At 37.5% G+C, this 21023-nt stretch overlaps 2 protein-coding genes across 2 annotated transcripts; both read right to left on the bottom strand.

Moving 5' to 3' along the window:
- Positions 1-603: 603 nt before the first annotated feature.
- On the bottom strand, positions 604-7119 carry ndufb11 (NADH:ubiquinone oxidoreductase subunit B11). Its single transcript, XM_028454136.1, has 3 exons — positions 6874-7119; positions 1745-1875; positions 604-885 (listed from the first exon to the last, which is right to left on the bottom strand). The coding sequence occupies exons 1-3, from the start codon at positions 7045-7047 to the stop codon at positions 753-755; spliced, it is 438 nt and encodes a 145-aa protein (XP_028309937.1). The 5' UTR covers positions 7048-7119; the 3' UTR covers positions 604-752.
- Positions 7120-11324: 4205 nt separating this feature from the next.
- Positions 11325-19626, bottom strand: tbc1d25 (TBC1 domain family, member 25). The gene is made up of 7 exons (XM_028453868.1): positions 19381-19626; positions 17665-17774; positions 17422-17576; positions 17158-17285; positions 16882-17070; positions 16471-16746; positions 11325-14726 (listed from the first exon to the last, which is right to left on the bottom strand). Exons 1-7 carry the CDS (start codon positions 19450-19452, stop codon positions 13065-13067), a joined length of 2592 nt encoding a protein of 863 aa, XP_028309669.1. The 5' UTR covers positions 19453-19626; the 3' UTR covers positions 11325-13064.
- Positions 19627-21023: the final 1397 nt, after the last annotated feature.

The following is a 21023-nucleotide window of genomic DNA, read 5'->3' as shown; positions in this document are numbered from 1 at the left end:
AGCCATTTATCATTAAGCGTTACATTTAGTTCTTGAATTGCCTTTTTCTAGTCTGGGTTCACTTTTTAAATTCTTATTCTGTGAAGGTGTACAAGCTGCATGACAACAGTATAATGTCCATTATAGTCTATTTCTTGTCAATCTGTTACACTTAGATCAGACATAATTCAATAAATCTTACCTTTTAAAAAAAAAAAACGTTCCGTTAACTCTTTATTTTTGACTGCAATTTGGAAATTTCCAGTTTGTAAATGAAAGATAGTTGATGGTTAACTACATGAACTATTTAATCTTAAGGTGCATATTAATACAAGACCACGTCTCAAACAAAGACATAAAAATGATAATAAAGTTGATAATGAATGCAAGAGATTTGGTGTGGGTGAAAGCAGTAGTTCATGTTTCAGTGTAAGAGGGCCCCAAAATGAAAGTCACTTAGGGCCCCATAAAAGCTTGGGCAGGCCCTGACTGCAGTTCTGAGGCACATTTTCACTGGAACAGGCTGATGGGATGCAGTTCTCTTCTATAAAAAATTACTACTTAACCACTTCAATGTGAAACATGAAATTATTTAAATCATAGGAAAATAGCTCAAACAAAATGGAAAAAAACAAACAAAAACTTTTATATGTCATGATTGCACTAAAAGTTATTGACCACAATTTATCGTTACACAATTTACAAGCACATCTTTTATTTTGTCATTTGGACATACACTACTTATGAAATACATTAAATATTTGCCAGACATGCTACACCTCCTGTTCAGTCGTGGGCAGAATGATCTTGTCTGTGTCATAGTAGTTCTCTGAAATGAGAGGGAGACCCTCCTTTTCCCGCTGTTCGATCAGACGCTCTGCCTCCCTCCGAGCCCATTCCCGCATGCTGCAAACACAACAAACCATTCACATTAGAGAAGAGGACGCAAATATAACGCTTACACTGTAAACTACACGTTTTAAAATGTTCACAGTGGTTAGTGTACCAGTCTAACATTAAAGGGCCCATGTTAAGCCAAACCAACTTTTCTGTGCTTTAAACATCATAAAAGTGCTATTTGGGCTTCATACACATGTCCAAAGTGTTTTTTTCATTGATTCCCTCAATCGTTAGTTAGAGGGTGATTTGCTCCTTTCTTACTGCAGGGTGAGCCCAAACACCTCGCTCCAATTTGATGAAGCATTAACACTTTGATGACAATTTTGACATGGCACTGAGCTGGAGAAGCCGTGCCTCCAGGAAGCTCTCTGCCATGATTGACATGTAAACAGACTTGCCCATGAAGGTGAGCATTTCAGCGTCCTTTGCGCAGTGTTATTTATGTATTTTCTACAGTCTATGTATGTACCAGTGAACGCCCCGCCCCCACGCTCTGTCTCGTGTTTATAAAGCAGCATGAACTCTGCTACGGAGGGGGTGGGAAGAGGGCGGGTCGTCCTCTGGCCCTCCGTCACCGTGCGGGGAACAGGAATTCAGTGTCCCGTCTATAGACATGCCCACTCATGAATATGCATAAGTCGGCCACAAATCAGCCTGTTTGTGTAGAGATGTGCAGAAAGTGACTTTTCAGAGGCTAAAACTCTGGAAAATAAACCTCAAATACTATGTTTTTGGGGTTCTTAGAACAAAGTGAAAAATAGCATGATATGGGAGCTTTAAGAAGGCAAGGGTTTTATTCGGAGCCAAATTGTTATTTTAAGTTTCATTAATTTTCAAAGGGCATTGAACAAAACTGAGAACTCACCCAATGTCTGGGACATAGTGAAGAAAAGTTCCTCCAATCACAAGAACCACTGAGATGCCGAAAAAGAAGGCCACCTTCATGTTCCACTCATCTATCACTGGATCCGTGGAGAAGCCGTGGTAATCTGGATTCTGACAAAACAATAGGAGACACGTGAGCTGCACTCTGACTACAACAAAACACACATTCACACTAATCAGAGCAATATAGACCAAATCAATATCTTCATTTTTTTTCTCAATATGGAAATGTAGGATATAAGTCTCAATATTTTTATCAGTGAAGTTTTATCACAAAGAAGATTCCGGTTCACAGTCATTAGAGCAAAATCCCACACAGACGGTTTTATCACATCAGAATTGTTGTGCCAGCTTTGGCTATTTCACTCATTATTCACACGTGTGTGTGTGTGTAAATTCTACAGCATGGGTTGTATCAGGGTAAGTCTGGCTTGCTGAATCCAGTTCCGAGGGGACACTCGGCAATCACTGCCAATAGTGGAACACTTGTGAATATTTTTTAAAAGCAACTAAGTATATTTTATCTTACCAAGTTGAAACCCATTACAGTTTGCAAGGTTTAATTTACTCTATTAAAACTAGGGATCAACCGATATGGGTTTTTAGGGCCGATGCTCATACCGATTTTTTTTCTCCATCAGCCTTAGCCGATGACTGATACGGGAACATTAATTGAAATTAACAAAGGTGAGGTAGAATGAAAAAAAGTAAAAAATATTTAACAAATAAAAACAGGTGACGTAGAACAAGAACATGTAAAACATTTCTGCTCTCTGTAAATAATTCAAATCGCCAAACGCAGCAGCCCACTTCAGCCAATGCCGATACACGTAAAAAACGCAAAAATTGGCCGATGTATCGGTCTATCACTAATTAACACATTCATGAAACAAATCTTGTAAATGACAATGGTATACTGATTCTAATTTAAAAAGGTTTCTGATAGAAATATGTTCCATATCATCACTGTTAATTTATATAGAATTATCATGTTATGTAAATTACGATTAGATAGGGCTGGGCAATTTTGCCCAAATGAAAATCTTAAACTTAAAAATGACTGCAGACATCAGATATATTGTCAAAAGTGCAACTTTATTGCTGTGATTGTCCTCAAGCGTTAAAATGCATAGAACAATCACAAAATAAAAAGTAAATGAGGCTCTATCAACAATTTCAAGATTTAACCCAGGTTTAAGCAAAAGTGCAACAGCACAGACACAGTAGCTTACATTTTCTGATTAAGAAATCAGATAACTACATAATTTATAACATTACAATTAAAAATAAAAATAATAAACTCTTCTCTTAGCATCTCAGCATTGTGCGAATAAGACATTAATCTTAATCGAGTGGTGACATTATGGATGAAAAGGGAAAAACCTTCCAAACACCTTCGAAAGAGGAACTATTCTTGAACTGGAGGAATGCTAACAACGTCTGGCAGGGAACAAGGCCAACACGAACAACGATAGAGAGGAGGAATAAAAACAAGACAACACTGACTACAGATGAGAATACACAAAAAAGGACTGTTCAGAACAACTCAAGAATGTTTGACCAGAGAGACATGTAAACCCATGTAAATTTGCGATGGTAAAACAGGGGACGGGACCCAGATAAGCAAACTGCTTCTCTCGTCTCCTTTTTCGGCATGTACAAAAAAAAAAAAAAAAAATGTAAAAAAAAAAAAGTGAATGTAACCATGTCGGAAATAAACTGAATAAATAAAAAATAAAAATAAAGAAATAAATAATCATGCCTGTGGCACACATATAGCCTACTCAAAGGGTCAACAAATGTAAACAAAGACGGGGCTGGCTCATGTCGGGCTACGATAACCCACAAGGACGGAACGCGAAAAAGTCCGAAATAACTGTGGTGGGAAAAACAAATTAAAATTAAATATATATATACAAATTCGATAAATCGATTTAACCCATTTTTTGCCCAGCCCTACGATTAAATCAGAAAATGACAATTATACCAAACAGTTAGAATATTTGTATCAGTTCACCTTCGCAAAAACACACTAACAAAATCTTTATGAATTAATGATACTGTTTATTTAATGATTGATAAAACACCCACTTGGACCCACTTAAATGTGGACAAGAAATATATTCCTGTTTTTTGGAAACAAGTAGCCTGTGTGTGTGTCTACTACAGTGAGTACAGAAAGTATTCAGACCCCTTTAACTTTTTCACTATTTGTTTCATTGCAGCCATTGGCTAAAATCAAAATAGTTTATTTTATTTCACCCCATCTTGACAAAAAAAAAAAAAAAAAAAAAAAATGTAAAAATGTTTGCTATTAAAAAAGAAAAACTTAAATATCACATGGTCACAAGTATTCAGACCCTTTGCTCAGTATTGAGTAGAAACACCCTTTTGAGCTAGTACAGCCATGAGTCTTCTCAGGAATGATGCAACAAGTTTTTCACACCTGAATTTGGGGATCCTTTGCCATTGTTCCTTGCAGATCTTCTCCAGTTCTGTCAGGTTGGATGGTGAACGTTGGTGGACAGCCATTTTCAAGTCTCTCCAGAGAGGCTAAATTGGGTTTAGGTCAGGGCTCTGGTTGGGCCAATCAAGTATGGTCACAGAGTTGTTCCAAAGCCACTCCTTTGTTATTTTAGCTGTGTGCTTAGGGTCATTGTCTTGTTGGAAGGTGAACCTTCAACCCAGTCTGAGGTCCTGAGCACTCTGGAAGAGGTTTTCTTCCAGGATATCTCTGTACTTTGCGGCATTCATCATTCCTTCAATTGCAAACAGTCGTCCTGTCCCTGCAGCTGAAAAACACCCCAATAGCATGATGCTGCCACCACCATGTTTCACTGTTGGGATTGTATTGGGCAGGGGATGATCTTGTTTCTCATAGTCTGGAAGTACTTCATGTGTTGTTTGGCAAACTCTATGCAGGCTTTCATATGTCTTGCACTGAGGAGAGACGTCCGTTGGGCCACTCTGCCACAAAGCCCCGACTGGTGGAGGGCTGCAGTGATGGTTGACTTTGTGGAACTTTCTCCCATCTCCCTACTGCATCTCTGGAGCTGAGCCACAGTGAATTTTAGGTTCTTCTTTACCTCTCTCACCAAGGCTCTTCTCCCGCGATTGCTCAGTTTGGCTGGACGGCCAGGTCTAGGAAGAGTAGTGGTCATCCCAAACTTCTTCCATTGAAGGATTATGAAGGCCACTGTGCTCTTAGGAACCTTGAGTGCTGCAGAAATTCTTTTGTAACATTGGCCAGATCTGTGCCTTGCCACAATTCTGTCTCTGAGCTCCTTGGGCAGTTCCTTCGACATGCACTGTGAGTTGTAAAGTCTTATATAGACAGGTGTGTGCCTTTCCTAATCAAGTCCAATCAGTTTAATTAAACACAGCTGGACTCCAGTGAAGGAGCAGAACCATATCAAGGAGGATCAGAAGAAATGGACAGCATGTGAGTTAAATATGAGTGTCACAACAAAGGGTCTGTTTACTATTTGCAAAAATTTCTGTTTTTTTTTTTGTCAAGATTGGGTACTGAGTGTACATTAATGAGAAATAAAATGAACTTTTTTGATTTTAGCAAATGGCTGCAATGAAACAAAGAGTGAAAAATTTAAAGGGGTCTGAATTCTTTCCTTACCCACTGACATAACAATGACTAACCTTTAAAACAGTTTCTGTTTTACTTTATTCCTTTTGATGTGGCAAAGAGTTGTGCCACAATTTAACATCAATGGAGTGAGAAATTCTGTGTACTCAGTCATCTTAAGGCAAATGTCCCATTTTATTTTTTGTGTGCAGTTTACATTTCTCAGCAAGCTCCACTTAACTATGCTTGGTCTCAAACAGTAATTAGGAATTTAAGATGTATATTCCTGTCTTTATGACGTTTAGTTGTTATTTTGATTGATCAATGTTTCACCCCCTGCAATCTCCACACTACTGATTAGGAAACCTTTTTATAGAGCAGTGATTCCAAACAAAGGGCACATATATATATGTATATATATATATATATATATATATATATACACCCACATGTTGTTAACCATAAACCAATAGCGGTAAAATGTGTACACTATTTTAGTTTAAGTTAAGTATATAATTCTTAACTGTACACTAAAGGTTTAATTTTTCTTGTTGCAGCATTAATTGCGTTGCTAACTTGCCATTATCTTAAGTGTTATTTTCACCATGTCATTAATTCTTAGAAATTAGGTCTTTATAGTAAACAAGAAGAAAAAAAAAAGAAATATGAGGTGGTACTCCCCATATGACCTAAGTCTCAGAACATACACTAGAGAAAACAGGTGGTGAGACACTGCTTATAAAAAAAATATAGAAAGTCCTTTCTTTTTTAAGTTTGTGGAAAAGTTTTTTTTTTTTTTTTTTTTTTTGAAGGGTTCAACAAGTTAAAGATCTAAATTAAGAGTTGGCCAGCAAAATACTAAACATTTTGGATTATTTATTTAAAATCTATCCATCTATGATTTGATTCTGCAAGCAGTTCATCTGTTTATTAGCAACAGACACTGTTAATAATGGGTAGGAGCTTTGCTATCTATAACAGGGTTTCCCAAACAGAGATACTGTGTGTGTGTAGATTATAATCAACTTCTAACTAATGGGAGTACATTTCCTTGTCCTTAAAAAATAAAATAATAATATATATATATCACACAGGTGCAGAATCTTTTCACCCAGCTAAAAATGTATTTGATTTGGTTGCCAAAGTCTACGGAAAACAGAAATAAAGGGCTTCAAGTCATTGTTGTTGTTGTAGACTTGACAAGAGTTAAAGGCAGCCTGCTGACACATATTATAAGCAGCATACAACTAATATAAGGGGGTAATTATAACATGATAAAGTATGAGATGATATGACCTGGGGGGTACGTTAGAGTAAGGTTGGAAACCAGTGCCTAAATACAGTACAGCGTTAAGAGCCTACTAACTACTGATATGAGGGGGTGGGCAACACAAAATACAGGTTAGAAACCACTGACAGCTAGGAGCGTCGGTGAGCTTCTTATACCTGTCTGTCAGCACAGATAAGTCACCTACATGACTGACAAAAGTAAATTGGAACGAAGAACTTCTCCGTCATGGAGAACTCACCTTGACATACGGGCTGACCTCCCCGTGCTCGGACTGCACCGGCCCGTGGTGTAGCTCCGTCATAGTGGTCGGAATGGTGGTCCCAGTAGACTTAGATTGGGAAACATGCCGAACCACGTTATTAGACAGTAAACGGGGAACCGTAGTCCCGACCCTGGACAGTCGAGACAACATATCTGCTGTGAAGGAGAGCGCTGATCCCAACCGGAAACACGGCGGATGTTACTTCGTCTGGTTCTGATAAAAATGTATAAACGCAACAGCGCCATCTACCGACGGGAGGCTGGGACAGTCTTTCTTCTTTGTGGAGTTTTGTTGATGGTTGGCGAATGACTACATGTGACATTACCGCCACCAACTGATGTGGAGTGTGGATCTCAATAACTGACTTCCTCTCTCTAAAAAAAAATAAAAAAAAAAAAAAAGTAAACCTATATTCTATCTCACATACATATTTCCCTTATATTGAAATAACATGGACATAATATTTTCATTTAAATGTTCACCTGCACTACTCATCAATGTACTACTGCACTATTATCTTATTATTATTATTGTGTTTTTATTTTATTTCCTTATTATTATTATTTTGTTATTTATTTAGTTTGCACATATTAGTCTAACTTCTCTCATATTTATGTTTATACTTCTTTTTTTTATTTATTTTTTCTTTATTCTAGTTGTTTGTTATTATTTAATGTTACACTATCTGAGAGAGCACAGGTCAATAAGACAAATTCCTCGTGTGTATTCATACACTCTTGGTCAATAAAGTTGATTCTGATTCTGATTCTGATAACAAATCATATTCTTCATCCTCAGACCTATGCCTCAATATATCCAAAATAAACTGGCTTTTAATTCTCTCTAGATTTCTAACCAAACTACCTATTTCTATTACATATTTCCCACATTCAAAAATAAACATGGTTCCACTGTCTCAGTGTTTCCACAGCTACATCTACCTGCTTCCCTATTTTGAATAATCTGTCAGTCCTGTGTGACCAAACCTTTAGTCTTGACATTATTCTGCTCTTATGTATCTTCCTCTTCTCATTTCCCCAAACACTCCTCTGTATTTCTATTATACCATCTTCCTCTTACTCTCTTCCTCCCACTGTTTTTGCCACCTTTACTTTATCCTCTGTTGATAATAGTCCTCACTTCTGTTTTGCTGAGATTAATTATTAAGTCAATATTTTCATGCTCTGTGGCTTGCTTTGCTTTCTTGTCTGCAACTTCATTTCCACTTACCCCACTGTGTGCTGGGACCCATAGAAAAACCACTGACAGGCCCATCATCCGACATCTAAAAAGACCATGCTGTACTTCCAGCAGAATGTCATTTTTACCCTGGGAACAACCATTTTTTAAGTTAAAGCGATAAGCTCAAATCTGAGCAAATAATTGTTTCTGAGGCCTAACGTCCTCTATCCATTGTAATTCCATCAATATTGCTGTGATCGCGCCCGTGCTGGGACAGTGCTCCCAATACCCTGTGAAAATATATTGAGTATATGTCCAAATCAGTATTTTTTTTTTTTTTTTTTACATTTAAAAGAAGTACAGTTATTTGTTGGATTTCAACACCCAACATTTACTGAGTAAAAATATTATTTTTTTGTTTTAAATGATCAACGGACATTGTGAAACTACAAAAATTTAATTACCAGACAAACAATCGATGATCAACCAGATTAAATGTAATGCCACTGTGCCAAAAACAGCAAGGAAAGCAGGTTATTTAATCAGTTTTAGAGTTTATAAATTTAGCTATACTTAATAAAAAAACTGATAGTGAATTCATTGATGTTTTTTATTTTTTATACAAAATAATTGTACATTTGACAAACCTTTTATTTTATTTGGAAAATAAATAAGTTCCATTGTTCAGGATTTAGTCTTTCCATTTTTAAGTTTAAACAGGAAATGTTTTACTATATATATATATATATATATATATATATCTATTGGGGAAGATGAGAGCTTTTCAATAATATACAACCTATTGAGAGTGCTATTAAGGATAAGAAAAAAACAAATACATAGACTAATATAATGGAAAAAAGTGAAGTTGCTATTTTGAAACCAATACTCGCTTTGCACATGGTTCTCATAATATTGGCACATTCACCTCAACTCTATTGTGTGTCTGCAGCAACTACAATTTATTAGATTTTTCCTTTCATTTTTGGTTAATTATCAAGCAAATAGATTTGATACAAAATATTCTGGTGTAACACATGGACTTTATGTGGAAAAAGTTTATAAAATGACTATATTGATCATTAGTAATGAAATCAAATAATCAATGAATTATTCTTTTCCACAATTTGAAAGTTAGTAACAAATCTATTCTTCTATTATTCTTCAAATCTATAAGAAATGAAAAGGGTGACTATACTAACTGTAATATATATATCACATTAAAATGTTCTACCTTTGATTATTAATGTTCACTGTTCACAGGTGCATAGCGGAGGTGAGGAATGCACACGTCCCGTCCCATGACCACAAACCATTGGGAAAAAGTAATCAGAACAACTTAATCAGACACTAAGCTGCTTAGCATTAATAATTTTGCCTTTATTGTTATATACAAGTTATATTGAGATTTTTTGATTTATCACATTTTTTTTTTTTTTGCAAACATCATATCCTCAACTAAAGGTCATTTCATGATTGAGAGAACATGGTAAGGTAACATTTGGTCAAATTTGGTTTGATGCTGTGGAATAGTAATATCATCCATTAGAAATCACTTGAAGGAGAATCACAGTTCATCTGTCCAACATGTGTACACTTTAGGATGTCTTCAAATTGACTTTAATCAAGGTAACTGATAACATATGAGGCACTTCTATGCTGAACTGGTACATAGGCTCAAGTTTTCAATCGCGGGCTATTTAAGGTGGCATCTCAGGTTACATCCAGCTTGGTAATGCTTTCTTCAGCACAGACATCACAAGCAAGAAGAAAAGGCCTTCTTTTTGTAATTTAAACAAGTTTTTTTTAAATGCAAAATACACAAATATGAATACATTAAGAAAAAAAAAAGTCAATGAAAACCTGTGCAAAAATGAGCATGTCAACGTTTGAAAGCATCCCTTCAGCCTAGATGATCAGCACTCATCGGAAGTACTGCAGCTGTCTTTAAAACACCAAAATGCTTTGCAACTCCACACACATGAACTGTCTGCTGGGTTTACTTGCTAAGATGCAAATTTGAAGCCCCCCCCCCCTCAATTTTTTCCCAGGAACAAGTTAATTCTTTACCTCTGCCAAGGTGGTGATATTTTCACCAGCATTCATTAGTTTTTTGTCCGTTTGCAGGATTGCGTAGTTAATAACGATGTAAGAAAAAATTGATTCAACACTTTATTTTCATAAAACCTACTGGGCACTTTTATAGATGTATGTGGCTACTTAAAATAATAATTATTTATTAACTCAACAGGATCAGAATCTCTTGTAGAAGCAAAAGTTAAACTTTTTTGATAAACATACCACTTGTTTTTGATACTGGTACTTGAATTCCAGTTAGTTACCATTTACCTGTTCTCGCAAGTTTAAAAAAACATTAAATAAATTCTATTTCCTACCATTTTGTACTTGTAAAGGTGAAATTTATAATTATTGATATTGCGACATATATCTTATTGTTTAGTATTGGGATATATCGTATCATGACATGCAAATCGTGGATCATATCGTATAGTTAGATTCATGGCAATGCACGCCCCTTGTATGAACTTCAACAACATTTTAACCAAAGATAGAACTTAAGCCATTGAAGATTCCATTAGATTATGGAAGGGATCCAGATCAATATATTGATTATGGATTAATTTCAAAAATCAAAAAATCCCTCTTATTATTGGCGAAAATGATAAAATTCATACTTTGGTTTGTAATTGACCAATCTTTATTAAATGTGACTCTTAGTTATGTTGGGTTGGTTGGTTCAATCACACCACCAAGTTTTATCCAGATCGGATCCAGATTGTGCATTTCAAAGCATTGTTTTCTTTACAATGGGGTTAGCCAGACAACTTGACTGCCTGTATTGTTATTAATGGAGATAGAATTTTCTTACGAGCATTTAATGTGTGAATAATGGTAACTGCAAAAAGGATATTTGGAGTTTGGCGGAGATTTGAGTGCTCTTGTTTTTAGTAGAATCTCACTCACCATCTTCAAAAAACTAGCGCACCATGTTTTAACGAACCCTTCTAACACTGTGCATAAGCAATTTATGTTACTGTTTTTGAAGTCATAAAGTCCTTAATGAGATCAAACACTCATAGAGTAGCCAACATGCAAACAGTTTGGTGATTGGTAACATTCTAGAGTCCAGCTGTCGGACTCTGGGATCAATTTGCTAAATTTATGATTGGATAATAACTTGATTCAACATCCAAGTCATAGTTAGAAAGAGTCGGGTTTGCTGCTGACAAGTAATACTGCATTTATTATTATTACTATTATTTTTTTACATATGAAGATTGCAGACATAGAAGAAAACAGCAAAATGAGTGAATTTTGAACATGATTTAACAATAACTCATGTATATACCATATGTGACAGGATAATATTTAATTTAAATGTTTACATTTTAGATTTATTCAATTGTAACATATCAAAGATAAAGCACCTAGGACCCACATGAGTCATCACCATTCAAACAACTGGAAGGGCAAAGTCAATACCACTCTCTCACTTACACATCTGCTTTTGGCAGTAAATAATCATATTTTCCTAAAAAAGCTTCAGAAATTATGCGTCATCCATTCAGTCCCTGAAAAGGCTGAAAACTACGTCAATGACATGAGGTGGAAACATTGCTGTTGTAAAGTATTAGCCCATAATGAGACAAAAATTCTATCCCTCGGGCTCTGAGTGCGCAATGAGACCCAAGGTCGCGTCGCTATAAATTTGGTTGCCACGGCAACTAACCCAAAGCTATTTTTAAAGTAAAACTAATGTTTGGTTTATTTAATCAGGCGTGTCTCACAGGGATGCTTTCAAAAACAAAACAGAAGAGCATCCTGTGACTTGATAGTATTTCAGCACATCACACCTTAGTTACAACCAACTCACAGGCATTGCACTGCCCCCCCCCCCCCCCCATTATGAACAATGGACAAACAGCACTCCGGAACAGTAAACAAAAGAAAATGCACAGATAAGCCAAAACATTATGACCACTGACAGTTGAGGAGAATAATACTGAATATCTCTTCATCATAGCACCTGGTGTTAGGTAGAGTTTGTTGATTGTAATCCATTCCCAAAGCTGCCGTGCTCGTGAGGTTTTTCCAGTCTGCTGTGGTCAGCATCTACCAAGAGACTGTATCATTGGCAGACTTATTACATCACGTAGATAAAAAAAAGGTGGCCTGTGTGGTTCCTACAGTGAGGTTCTGCTTTTTAAGTAGCTGAAGAAACCACGGATGCTTCCTGATAGAAAGGTGTCAGGATTTGTGGTGACTGACACACAGTTCTGTTGGAGAAGTAAAACAAGTCCAACATGTGCATAATGTGAGCAGGGTGGTCAAAATGTTGTGTCTTATCAGCGTTAATAGCACTCACTCAATTAGATAAAGGCTCTGAAATTAAAAGACACAATGATGAAACCAGACACGTCAAAGTTGAGCATACCGGACACCCTAGTCCTTGAGATAATGACAATGTGATAATGATGATAGGACAGTAATTGCACAGTAAGCACAGTGTCGAGTCACTGTCACGTGGTTCCATTACTATTCCCTCAAATCATCACTTCAGCAAAGCACTTAAATGAGTAACTGATAATGCAGCTGTAACAGTTGGTGTAAAAGTTCTTTGAGAAGAGTTTCTTTTAAAGGAATCAGGCTTCATCATGTGCTTTGGTTAAGACACATCTGTGGCCAACAGGACATGACCTAAAGATAATAAAGGGGAAACACAGGCTAAAAGCACAGAGTACTTTTACCTCTCAGATCATATCCAGAACAATGAGTAAATCATTTCATGCATCATCAAAATTCACGTCTCTTAGATGAAACGAACTGGACATGGGAATTACATATGAAAATCCCAGGAAACACAAAACAAAATGATTTGTTGACAGTTTAATTGTGTCTGAAAAGATGTGAACCTTCAAAAGCCTGCATGGTAGTTCAATAAGAGGGATTAGAAGTTGGCAGAATCAGGAAGGAGAAAGGGAAAGGTGAGCTGTGGGGGAGGGAATGGTGGTTGCGAGGTTATAAGTAGAGTTCGGGGGTGATGACGGAGGCGATCCTAAAGGGCTGTAAATGGGCCGTGCAGAGATGGCTGAAGAAGGGGAGAGTCGGGCAGCTGTGGCTGTCATTGGAGAGTCCAAGCTGACCTCGTCCCCTTCCTCTGAGTCCCACACTTCACTCTGTAAATAGTCAGCAAACAGGGCTTTGGCTCGCTGCAGAACTCGGCTCAGGTTGTGTCGCCGCACCAGACGATCAAAGTGCATCGCCAGCTCATTGTAGTCCAGGCTGTTCTTGATTATGTGGTCTCGGTGCTCCAGCAAAATAGATAGGCACAGGAACAGCATAAAGGGGTTGCCTTTGCCAAACTCTTGAGGGGGTGGCAACGAGCAGGGCTTGATGCTGGTGGTCTCGGCTCTTGCAGAAGTGGGTGAGCTGGGGGATTTGTTGCCAGGAGAAGGCAGGGTGTTGGAGGATGACTTGCTGCCAGACAGCGAGGAGCTTTTTCCAAAAGATAAAATGGGTGAGGAGAGCAAAGACCTGTTCTGAGAATGGGAGGGAGACACAATGGTTGTTTTTGCTGTACAAATGGTAGGAGTGTGGATCCCTGTGTGGCTGTGAACTTGGACAGATGGAACCAATGCAGAGGGCTCAGTTGTTGGTATGGCTCCATTAGGGGTGGAGAGAGATGTGGATTTTGGGGAGGAGTCTGGAGATACACCTGGCCAGCTGGAGGATGAAGCTGAGGATAAAGGAGAGATACTGGATTTCATTTTCCAGGTGGGAAAGAGTTGAGGTGATAACATTGGGGACAAACTACTCTCAGTGGTTTTTATGAGAGGGGTTCTCTCTCCTGAGTCCTCATTGTCTGCGGTGGACTGACGCCTCGAGCCACCTGCTATTTGCTGTGAGGGCTTCACACCCAGCACCTGTTCAGCATCCTCCATGTCAAAGCTGTCATTATTTCGTGCAGTGTAATATTTGAATTCCCCAAAGCTAGCTTGCTTCTCAAAGGGAGGATTTGATATTCGTTGAGTATTACCTTCAGAACCCTCATTTCTCTTTTTAGGACACAGACTTTGTCTCTGTTTTCCTTCTGGAACAGCACTCCTGTTCACTTCCATTTTTTCTCGAGAGGGCCGCAACATATGTCGCCTTCGCTGCTTCTCTTTTTGTTCATCGTCATCATCATCGCCATCATCTCCAAAGCCATTATCCAACTTGTCCTTCTTTTCTTTGGAACACATTGCATCGTCTACTTCCAGCGCTGGTCCAAGCAGCTCCACTTCAGTTTCAGGAGGATCAGGAGGAAGGGAGCTCCACGTGATCTCAAGCATTCTTAAAGCGTCATCAAACACAAACTCCCGCTTAAGCTCCAGAAGCAGCCAACGGTAGCAGAAAAAAAGGTCGTCAGCTCCTCTGGACACGAGATAGGAGTGAAACTCAGGGTCTGAGTACTGCAGCAGCAACTTCAGATGCTGGAACTTCACAGACATGAGCTGTCCATCTGGGCGGAAGTTTCCCTCCAGACGTTTCATGATGCCGCAAAAACATATAAATGCATGTGCCTCATTGTCCATTACTGCAAGTATAGGTGAAGCTATGTCACTCATACCTTGGCAGTAAGAGATCTGGAATACAAGACAGAGGCAGAAAGCTACATGAGTCATTATTACACAGGAAAATAAGATGAAGTTTAATTCTGACTGCTAATTTGTCATAACTCAGCAGATAATGTTTTGTTTGAAGAAGGAACGTGTTTCACTTGTTATTAAATAAATAAAGTAAGTACCCGTAAGCCTCTTTATGTAGCTGTTCACGTGAATGTGATGTTACTGTAATAACGCTACGGTAACAATGTTTCTTCATTAATAAATACTGTTTATACACTACGGCTACTAAAATGCAGCCCAGCATAAAACATCGAGTGGCCCAGCTAGGATTTTTTTTATCAAAACCTTAAAAGAAACAATTGACGTTATTGCTTTATGTTTTTTAAAATGTCTTTCTTGTGGTATCATAACTACACACACTTAAGTTGAAGGTACCTGGTATATATGTGACCAATTTTTCTTTCATTATTTTTGCATAAAGGGTAGAAGTGAATTTTCAACATAGACTCTGAAAAATCTTTTTAAAGCCCTTTTTAACATGGACCCACAATGTTTACTTTGCTTCAGACGGCAAATAACTCTTAACAACTATTGTGTACTTTTTTGTTTTACTGAACATTTAGACGCGTCGAATCAAGCCAAAAATAATTCTCATTAAAACACATTTTCCCCAAGCTTCTCCTCTATTAAAGCTGAACTGTATATGATTACAGTTTTTATGATCATGTAAAAATATCAAATGCTAGTTGTTCCATCATCTGCATATGGGTTGATTTGAAACTTGGCTTCAAGACCAAGGAAAGGGTTAGGCCGAGCTTAAGTTGTACATTTTGAAAACTGGGCAACTTATATTGTGAATGAATAGAATTGAGTTTTGGACATGTACTCTGAAGGCTGATGTCAGCATGGCTTTACAGTGGGTATGGCTACATGCTGCTGATGTCACTTCTCAAACATTCCACCAACAGAGAGAAACAGATCTGGTCACAAAAGAGGACGACTTCCCTTTGACTCTGTGTGACTATGCAAATTAGGGATGTTTTTCTTTAATAAAAAAATAATAATTACTTATTTTGTAGTGTGGAATGTTAGAAAAGGTTTGATCAAGTGATGTTACTCAGTGAACAATAGTCAACAACAGTAGGTATGAGAAAAACTGACCCATTTGTTATTAACCAATTGGTTGCATACATTTTAACGGTCAACATAATATCTACAGTATTCTACAATTTAATAAAATAAATTAAAAATTAATTGGGAAAAATAAATAAACATAAATAACTCAGAGAATCCGGAAACTTCAATCCGATATCTGATGTTCGTTCTCAGGCTAAGATCGGACCGATATCCGATATCGGATTGGGACACCCCAAATGTAAATCTGGTCAAACTTTATGAATTAATAATATTTACTTGTTTGAAGGCAGCCCTAAAATATCACATTTGAGCGTTGAGTGGTGTGTGACCTGCTGAGTCGGCAAGTGAGCAACTAAAGCTACAATCATGTAACCTCCTTTATTTTTATTATAAAAGAGGTTACATGAGCGTAGCTTTAGTTGCTCACTTGCCGACTTACATAATATCATATTTTCACACCGTTAAAATGTATCTTTATCTCCTGCTCTACAAATAATAATCTCAAAGTTTAAAAGCAAATCAGCGTTTGGAAGAATAGAAAACAATTTTGCTTGGTTAAGCAAATCCTGACTCAACAAAATTCAGTCAGTTGTTATGAAAACATACCAGCAAATGATCTACATACCTGCGGGTGTGTGATAGCAAATGTAGTGAGCAGATCAGTGAGGGCAGTCAGATGAGGACTATCCTCTGAGCCTGCGTAGTACGGGTGGGCCCGGTCAGTTCTTAGGACATCTTTGAGAACATTTCCTCGGATGAATTCCAGGTCCTCTGTGCTGACCCGGGCGGTCCACTCTCCCTTTAGCTGGTCGTACTCCCTGGTCTTTCTCTTCATGTAGTCCATTCTTTCCTGCCCCGTCAACCCATCTGGGTAGACATTCAGAAGGTACCGCCACACCACCTAACACATTATTGGAAAATGAAAATGATTTTACTGAGGGAAAAAGTATAGATGGGGAGTGAAAAGTCATTGCAATTTTAGTACCCATTAAACCAATCTAATTTATATGGTGTTAATGGGAAAAAGACTGTTAACCTTGCGCAGTGAAGGCTCGACACCGCCATGATAAATACGCAGACGGAGTTCCTCCGGCCGGCTCAGCTGACCCTGTCCGTTCAGGTAACTGTGAAACTCTGCATCACTCAGGGGAGGCTTGAAAGGTTTGATCTCCTCACCATAAGACCAGCCGAAGGCTTGCTGGACTTTGGATAATGTACGGCCCACCTTTGCACAGTGAATAAAGGCGCACAATGATTCACAGACAGTGGACGAGGCATGTAGAGGATATAAAAACAGTAAAGGATGAAGGACCTGGGATAGAAGAGTCTGAGTGAATGGGAGTGCTGCAGATGCCAAAGACCTGGTCCTGTCTGCAAAAAGCTGCTCTGAACCAATCACGTCTTTGGGGCTTATGATGTCCCATTCCTCTAATACAGGGCCTGTTGGTCAATAAAAAAAGTTAAGACAAAAAAATTCAGATTTAATATCTCTTCCTCTGATTATTAATGAAAGTTTTCTGGTAAATAAGCTGAATCAAAAGTTGTTTTTTTTTTTTTTTTGGCTGTTTGCGCTTACTGTCTTCTGATGGTTTTATGTCCATCTTCAGCTGTAAATAAGGTCTGGCTGAACTGATAAATGCCACATCTAGATCCCAGTCTGACACCAGAGTCAGATACATCTCAGCACCACTCCGATCTCGGGACAGATAACTGATGACAAAGTTCCGCTTCCTAGTTTGAAAAATAACGATAAAACATATTCTTGTATCAACACCAGACGAAACACATTTTTATCTAATCAATGGGTGTCCACGCTTACCCATTCAACTCAAAGGCTCGGATGAGTATGTGCTGCAGGACTTCCAGTGATGTTATCTGAGGATCCACAGCAAAGGAGCGGAACTCCACAGGAAGTATCCCGTCACACTTCTTGAAGCAATTACATCACAATTTTAATTAAAATGAAGTTGCATAAAATACAAGTGTTCAGGTAAAATGTAAATTATCAGAGAACATTTAAAATATAGTTACTTCCGTACAATACAAAGTCACACGAGTTACGACATTGTGTGCTGCCTGTCTATTCAGAGGGCGGAAATCAAAGATCCGAACAGTCACAGATTACGGGTACTCACGTCACGTTACTGTAATTGAGTAGTTTTTATTGGTACTTGAACTTTTTGGAGTATATTTCTAAATCAGTAATTTTACTTGTGCTTAAGTACGTTTTAAAAAGGAGTAAAGTAATTAGTTACATTTCTACACCCAACTGTTACTGAGTAAACTATTATTTTTTCATAGCCAACCAACAAAATTAATGCACGGTGCCAAAACAGCATTGAATGTAGGTTATTGTCTCTATACTTAGAGCCTGATAGATATTTTTTTAAATTTGTATTTTGAATTAAATTAATTGGTGTTATTTTATTTTAAAAATAATTGTACATTTTGACAAACCTTTTATTTATACAGATGCCTTTGTGGGAAAAAAAAAAATTAAGTTCCAATTGAGCAAGATTTGGTATCTTGGTCTGTTTACTGTATGCAAGGGAACCGTAGCAAGATTTATTATCAAAAATAAACGTAGGGGACGAAAATAACTAGTAACTTTCTACTTTGACTACTGTTTAATTGATTGTACTTGAGCATTTTATGTATGACTTACTTGTACAATTTCAATCAAGTAACACAGTATTCTTTACACCCCTGAAATACAAAGTTTCATGTAACAAACAAGTTGAAAAACAAAGTCTTGCATTTAAATGTATGTTTACCAAAAAATAAACGAGGGAATGGAAACAAAGGAATATAATGAAAGCTGCTTTAAAAAGATTAAAATAATCTATTATTGTGTCAATAACAATTGCAGCCATTGTTTTTTTTGTTTTTTAAAGCAAAGTACTTGTTTTGAATGTATTTGTTTGGTTTTTGGCACTACAACGATATTTCCCCACTGGGATTATAAAGATTTACTAAAAACTAAAACCACTGGGCTACATGCCCACAAGCTTTAGACAAATGTCTGCTGAAACCTTTTAAACTCATTTGTACTAGGGTTTTAGCATGTATTAAAAACTTTAATAAATGGTTCCATGCTCAATAACTACCTGGCTGAGCGCAGTGAAATATTATTGATATTCAGGCTAATAATAAACCCATGGATATGACGACACACTGTCCCAGGATGTAGGTGACGTCAGCCCGCCTATGTGGCTCACGAAGCTCACTGTTGTTGTTTCATGGTCACATACTGGGACAAGTGAAGCAATATGGATCAGAATCATCATAAAGATCCGAAAGAAGTGTTAATAATGAACACTTCCAGGCTAGCTGACGGTTAAAAAACCAAAACATTCAGTCACAACAGACCACACACCGACAGGCACCGGGTCCGTTACCACTGAATTAAAACGCAGCCATCATATCTCAGTGTTTGTGCTGCAGCAGGACAATATTAAAGACGCAATAATGAGGTTTTATCTGTGTGAGTCCAGCTCAGTCTGAGGCTTTGTTTGTCAGACGTTGATCAACCTACCTTGACTTTAACGCGAACCACGCCTCGCTCCTCCTCTCCTGCTGTGTTAGCGGGACGTTGTAGCTCAGCCATTGTTCCTAAGGCTCGGTTCCTTTTGTTTTTTTTTTATACCGACATGTTGACCAGCAACAGACGGAGGCTGGAGCGAGCCCAGGTCCTCTGCTTCCTCATCCTCTGTCAGGACTTCACTAAAGGTTCACACGGTTCCTTGCGCCCCCTATTGGTTGTAGTTTATTTACCGCGTCCATCTACGTCAGGAGTCCAGTTCACAGGTGTATTACCGCCATCTAGTGGCCCAATGGGGAAAATGCTAAAAGGTGAAGATCTGTCATTATTAAAATTTTGGACGATATCCGATACTGGGCTCACGATAACGATTCAAGATGGTGTTTTTTTAAAAAAAAAAAATTTTTAATTATTATTATTATTATTATTATTATTAAAGGAGAATAAAAAATTAAAAAAAAACCTTAAAACAAAATGTTTTTTTTTTTTTTTTACTAACTTTTGGAATATAAAATAAAAAAATATTTATATAGGACCTACTAAAAGTGCCACTCTGCAAATAGAACACAGAGACAGACAATTCATGCTTGTCTAAAATTCAAACCAAATCATGTCATCATCATGACATTCTTGAAAGAAAAAAAAAATCATGAACTTTGCATAACACGTTTTCTAAAACATCAAACTGGAACAGTCTACAGAGCCCAGGTTTGAAACATGGATATGTACAAAAAAGTCTACATTTTCTGGCAGCAAAATAACCTTTGGGCCTTGACGAAGTCTCCCTGCAGTTGAAAAAACACACTTACTTCTGACAGAGGTAGCAGAGATGGAATAGAACACTTTACCCCCTCCCCCCAGCCCCCTTGCAATATCGCGATATCACTTGTACCATTGACGATTCATTTTGTGATGTTTTAATATCGCAATAACTAAAAGTAAGCACTGCATTGCCACAAACTTGTTGACTGTATCAGACCACAGTGAACAGCTAAAATTATCCAGTGTTCATTGATGAACCATGGCTGAACATAAAAACCCTGTTAAAAGATTCTCAAGATTGGCCGGTTTTAGTAACATTCTTGAAGCCAAAATACGGCGCTCTTGTAAATTTGACGTCATTTGGAGCCAGAGTCTGCGCAGTAGGGTCCGGCGAGAGGAGCCCTGGTAACACAGCATTGAAATACATTTTAATAACTGTGTTGCACTGTTGTGTTGGTAGTGTAATGTGAAGGGCAGCTCGTCCACCTTCCATGACCGAGTGCGCGATAGAGAGAACCAGCCATTTTGCGTGTCTCTGCTTGTGTATTGGTTGAGGTTACAAAAGGCGGGGTCAATTAGCAAATGTGCAAAACATTTAAGTTCAACATTTAGATTTAGATTTAACATTTAGATTTAACATTTATATATAAAATTCAACATTTAGACTTAGGTTTAACATTTAGATTTAACATTTATATATAAAATTCAACATTTAGACTTAGGTTTAACATTTAGATATAACATATAACATTTAGATTTAGATTTAAAATTTAGATATAGATTACCATTTAGATATAACATATACCATTTAGATTTAGATTTCAATATTTAGATTTAATGTTTTTTTTTTTTTTTACCTCTATATATGTAGTTAA

This window comes from Gouania willdenowi, chromosome 7, assembly GCF_900634775.1.
Source record: "Gouania willdenowi chromosome 7, fGouWil2.1, whole genome shotgun sequence".
Taxonomy (NCBI): Eukaryota; Metazoa; Chordata; class Actinopteri; order Blenniiformes; family Gobiesocidae; genus Gouania; species Gouania willdenowi.
Note: the sequence above shows the minus strand (reverse complement) of the source record. Positions and strands in the feature narration are given on the sequence as shown.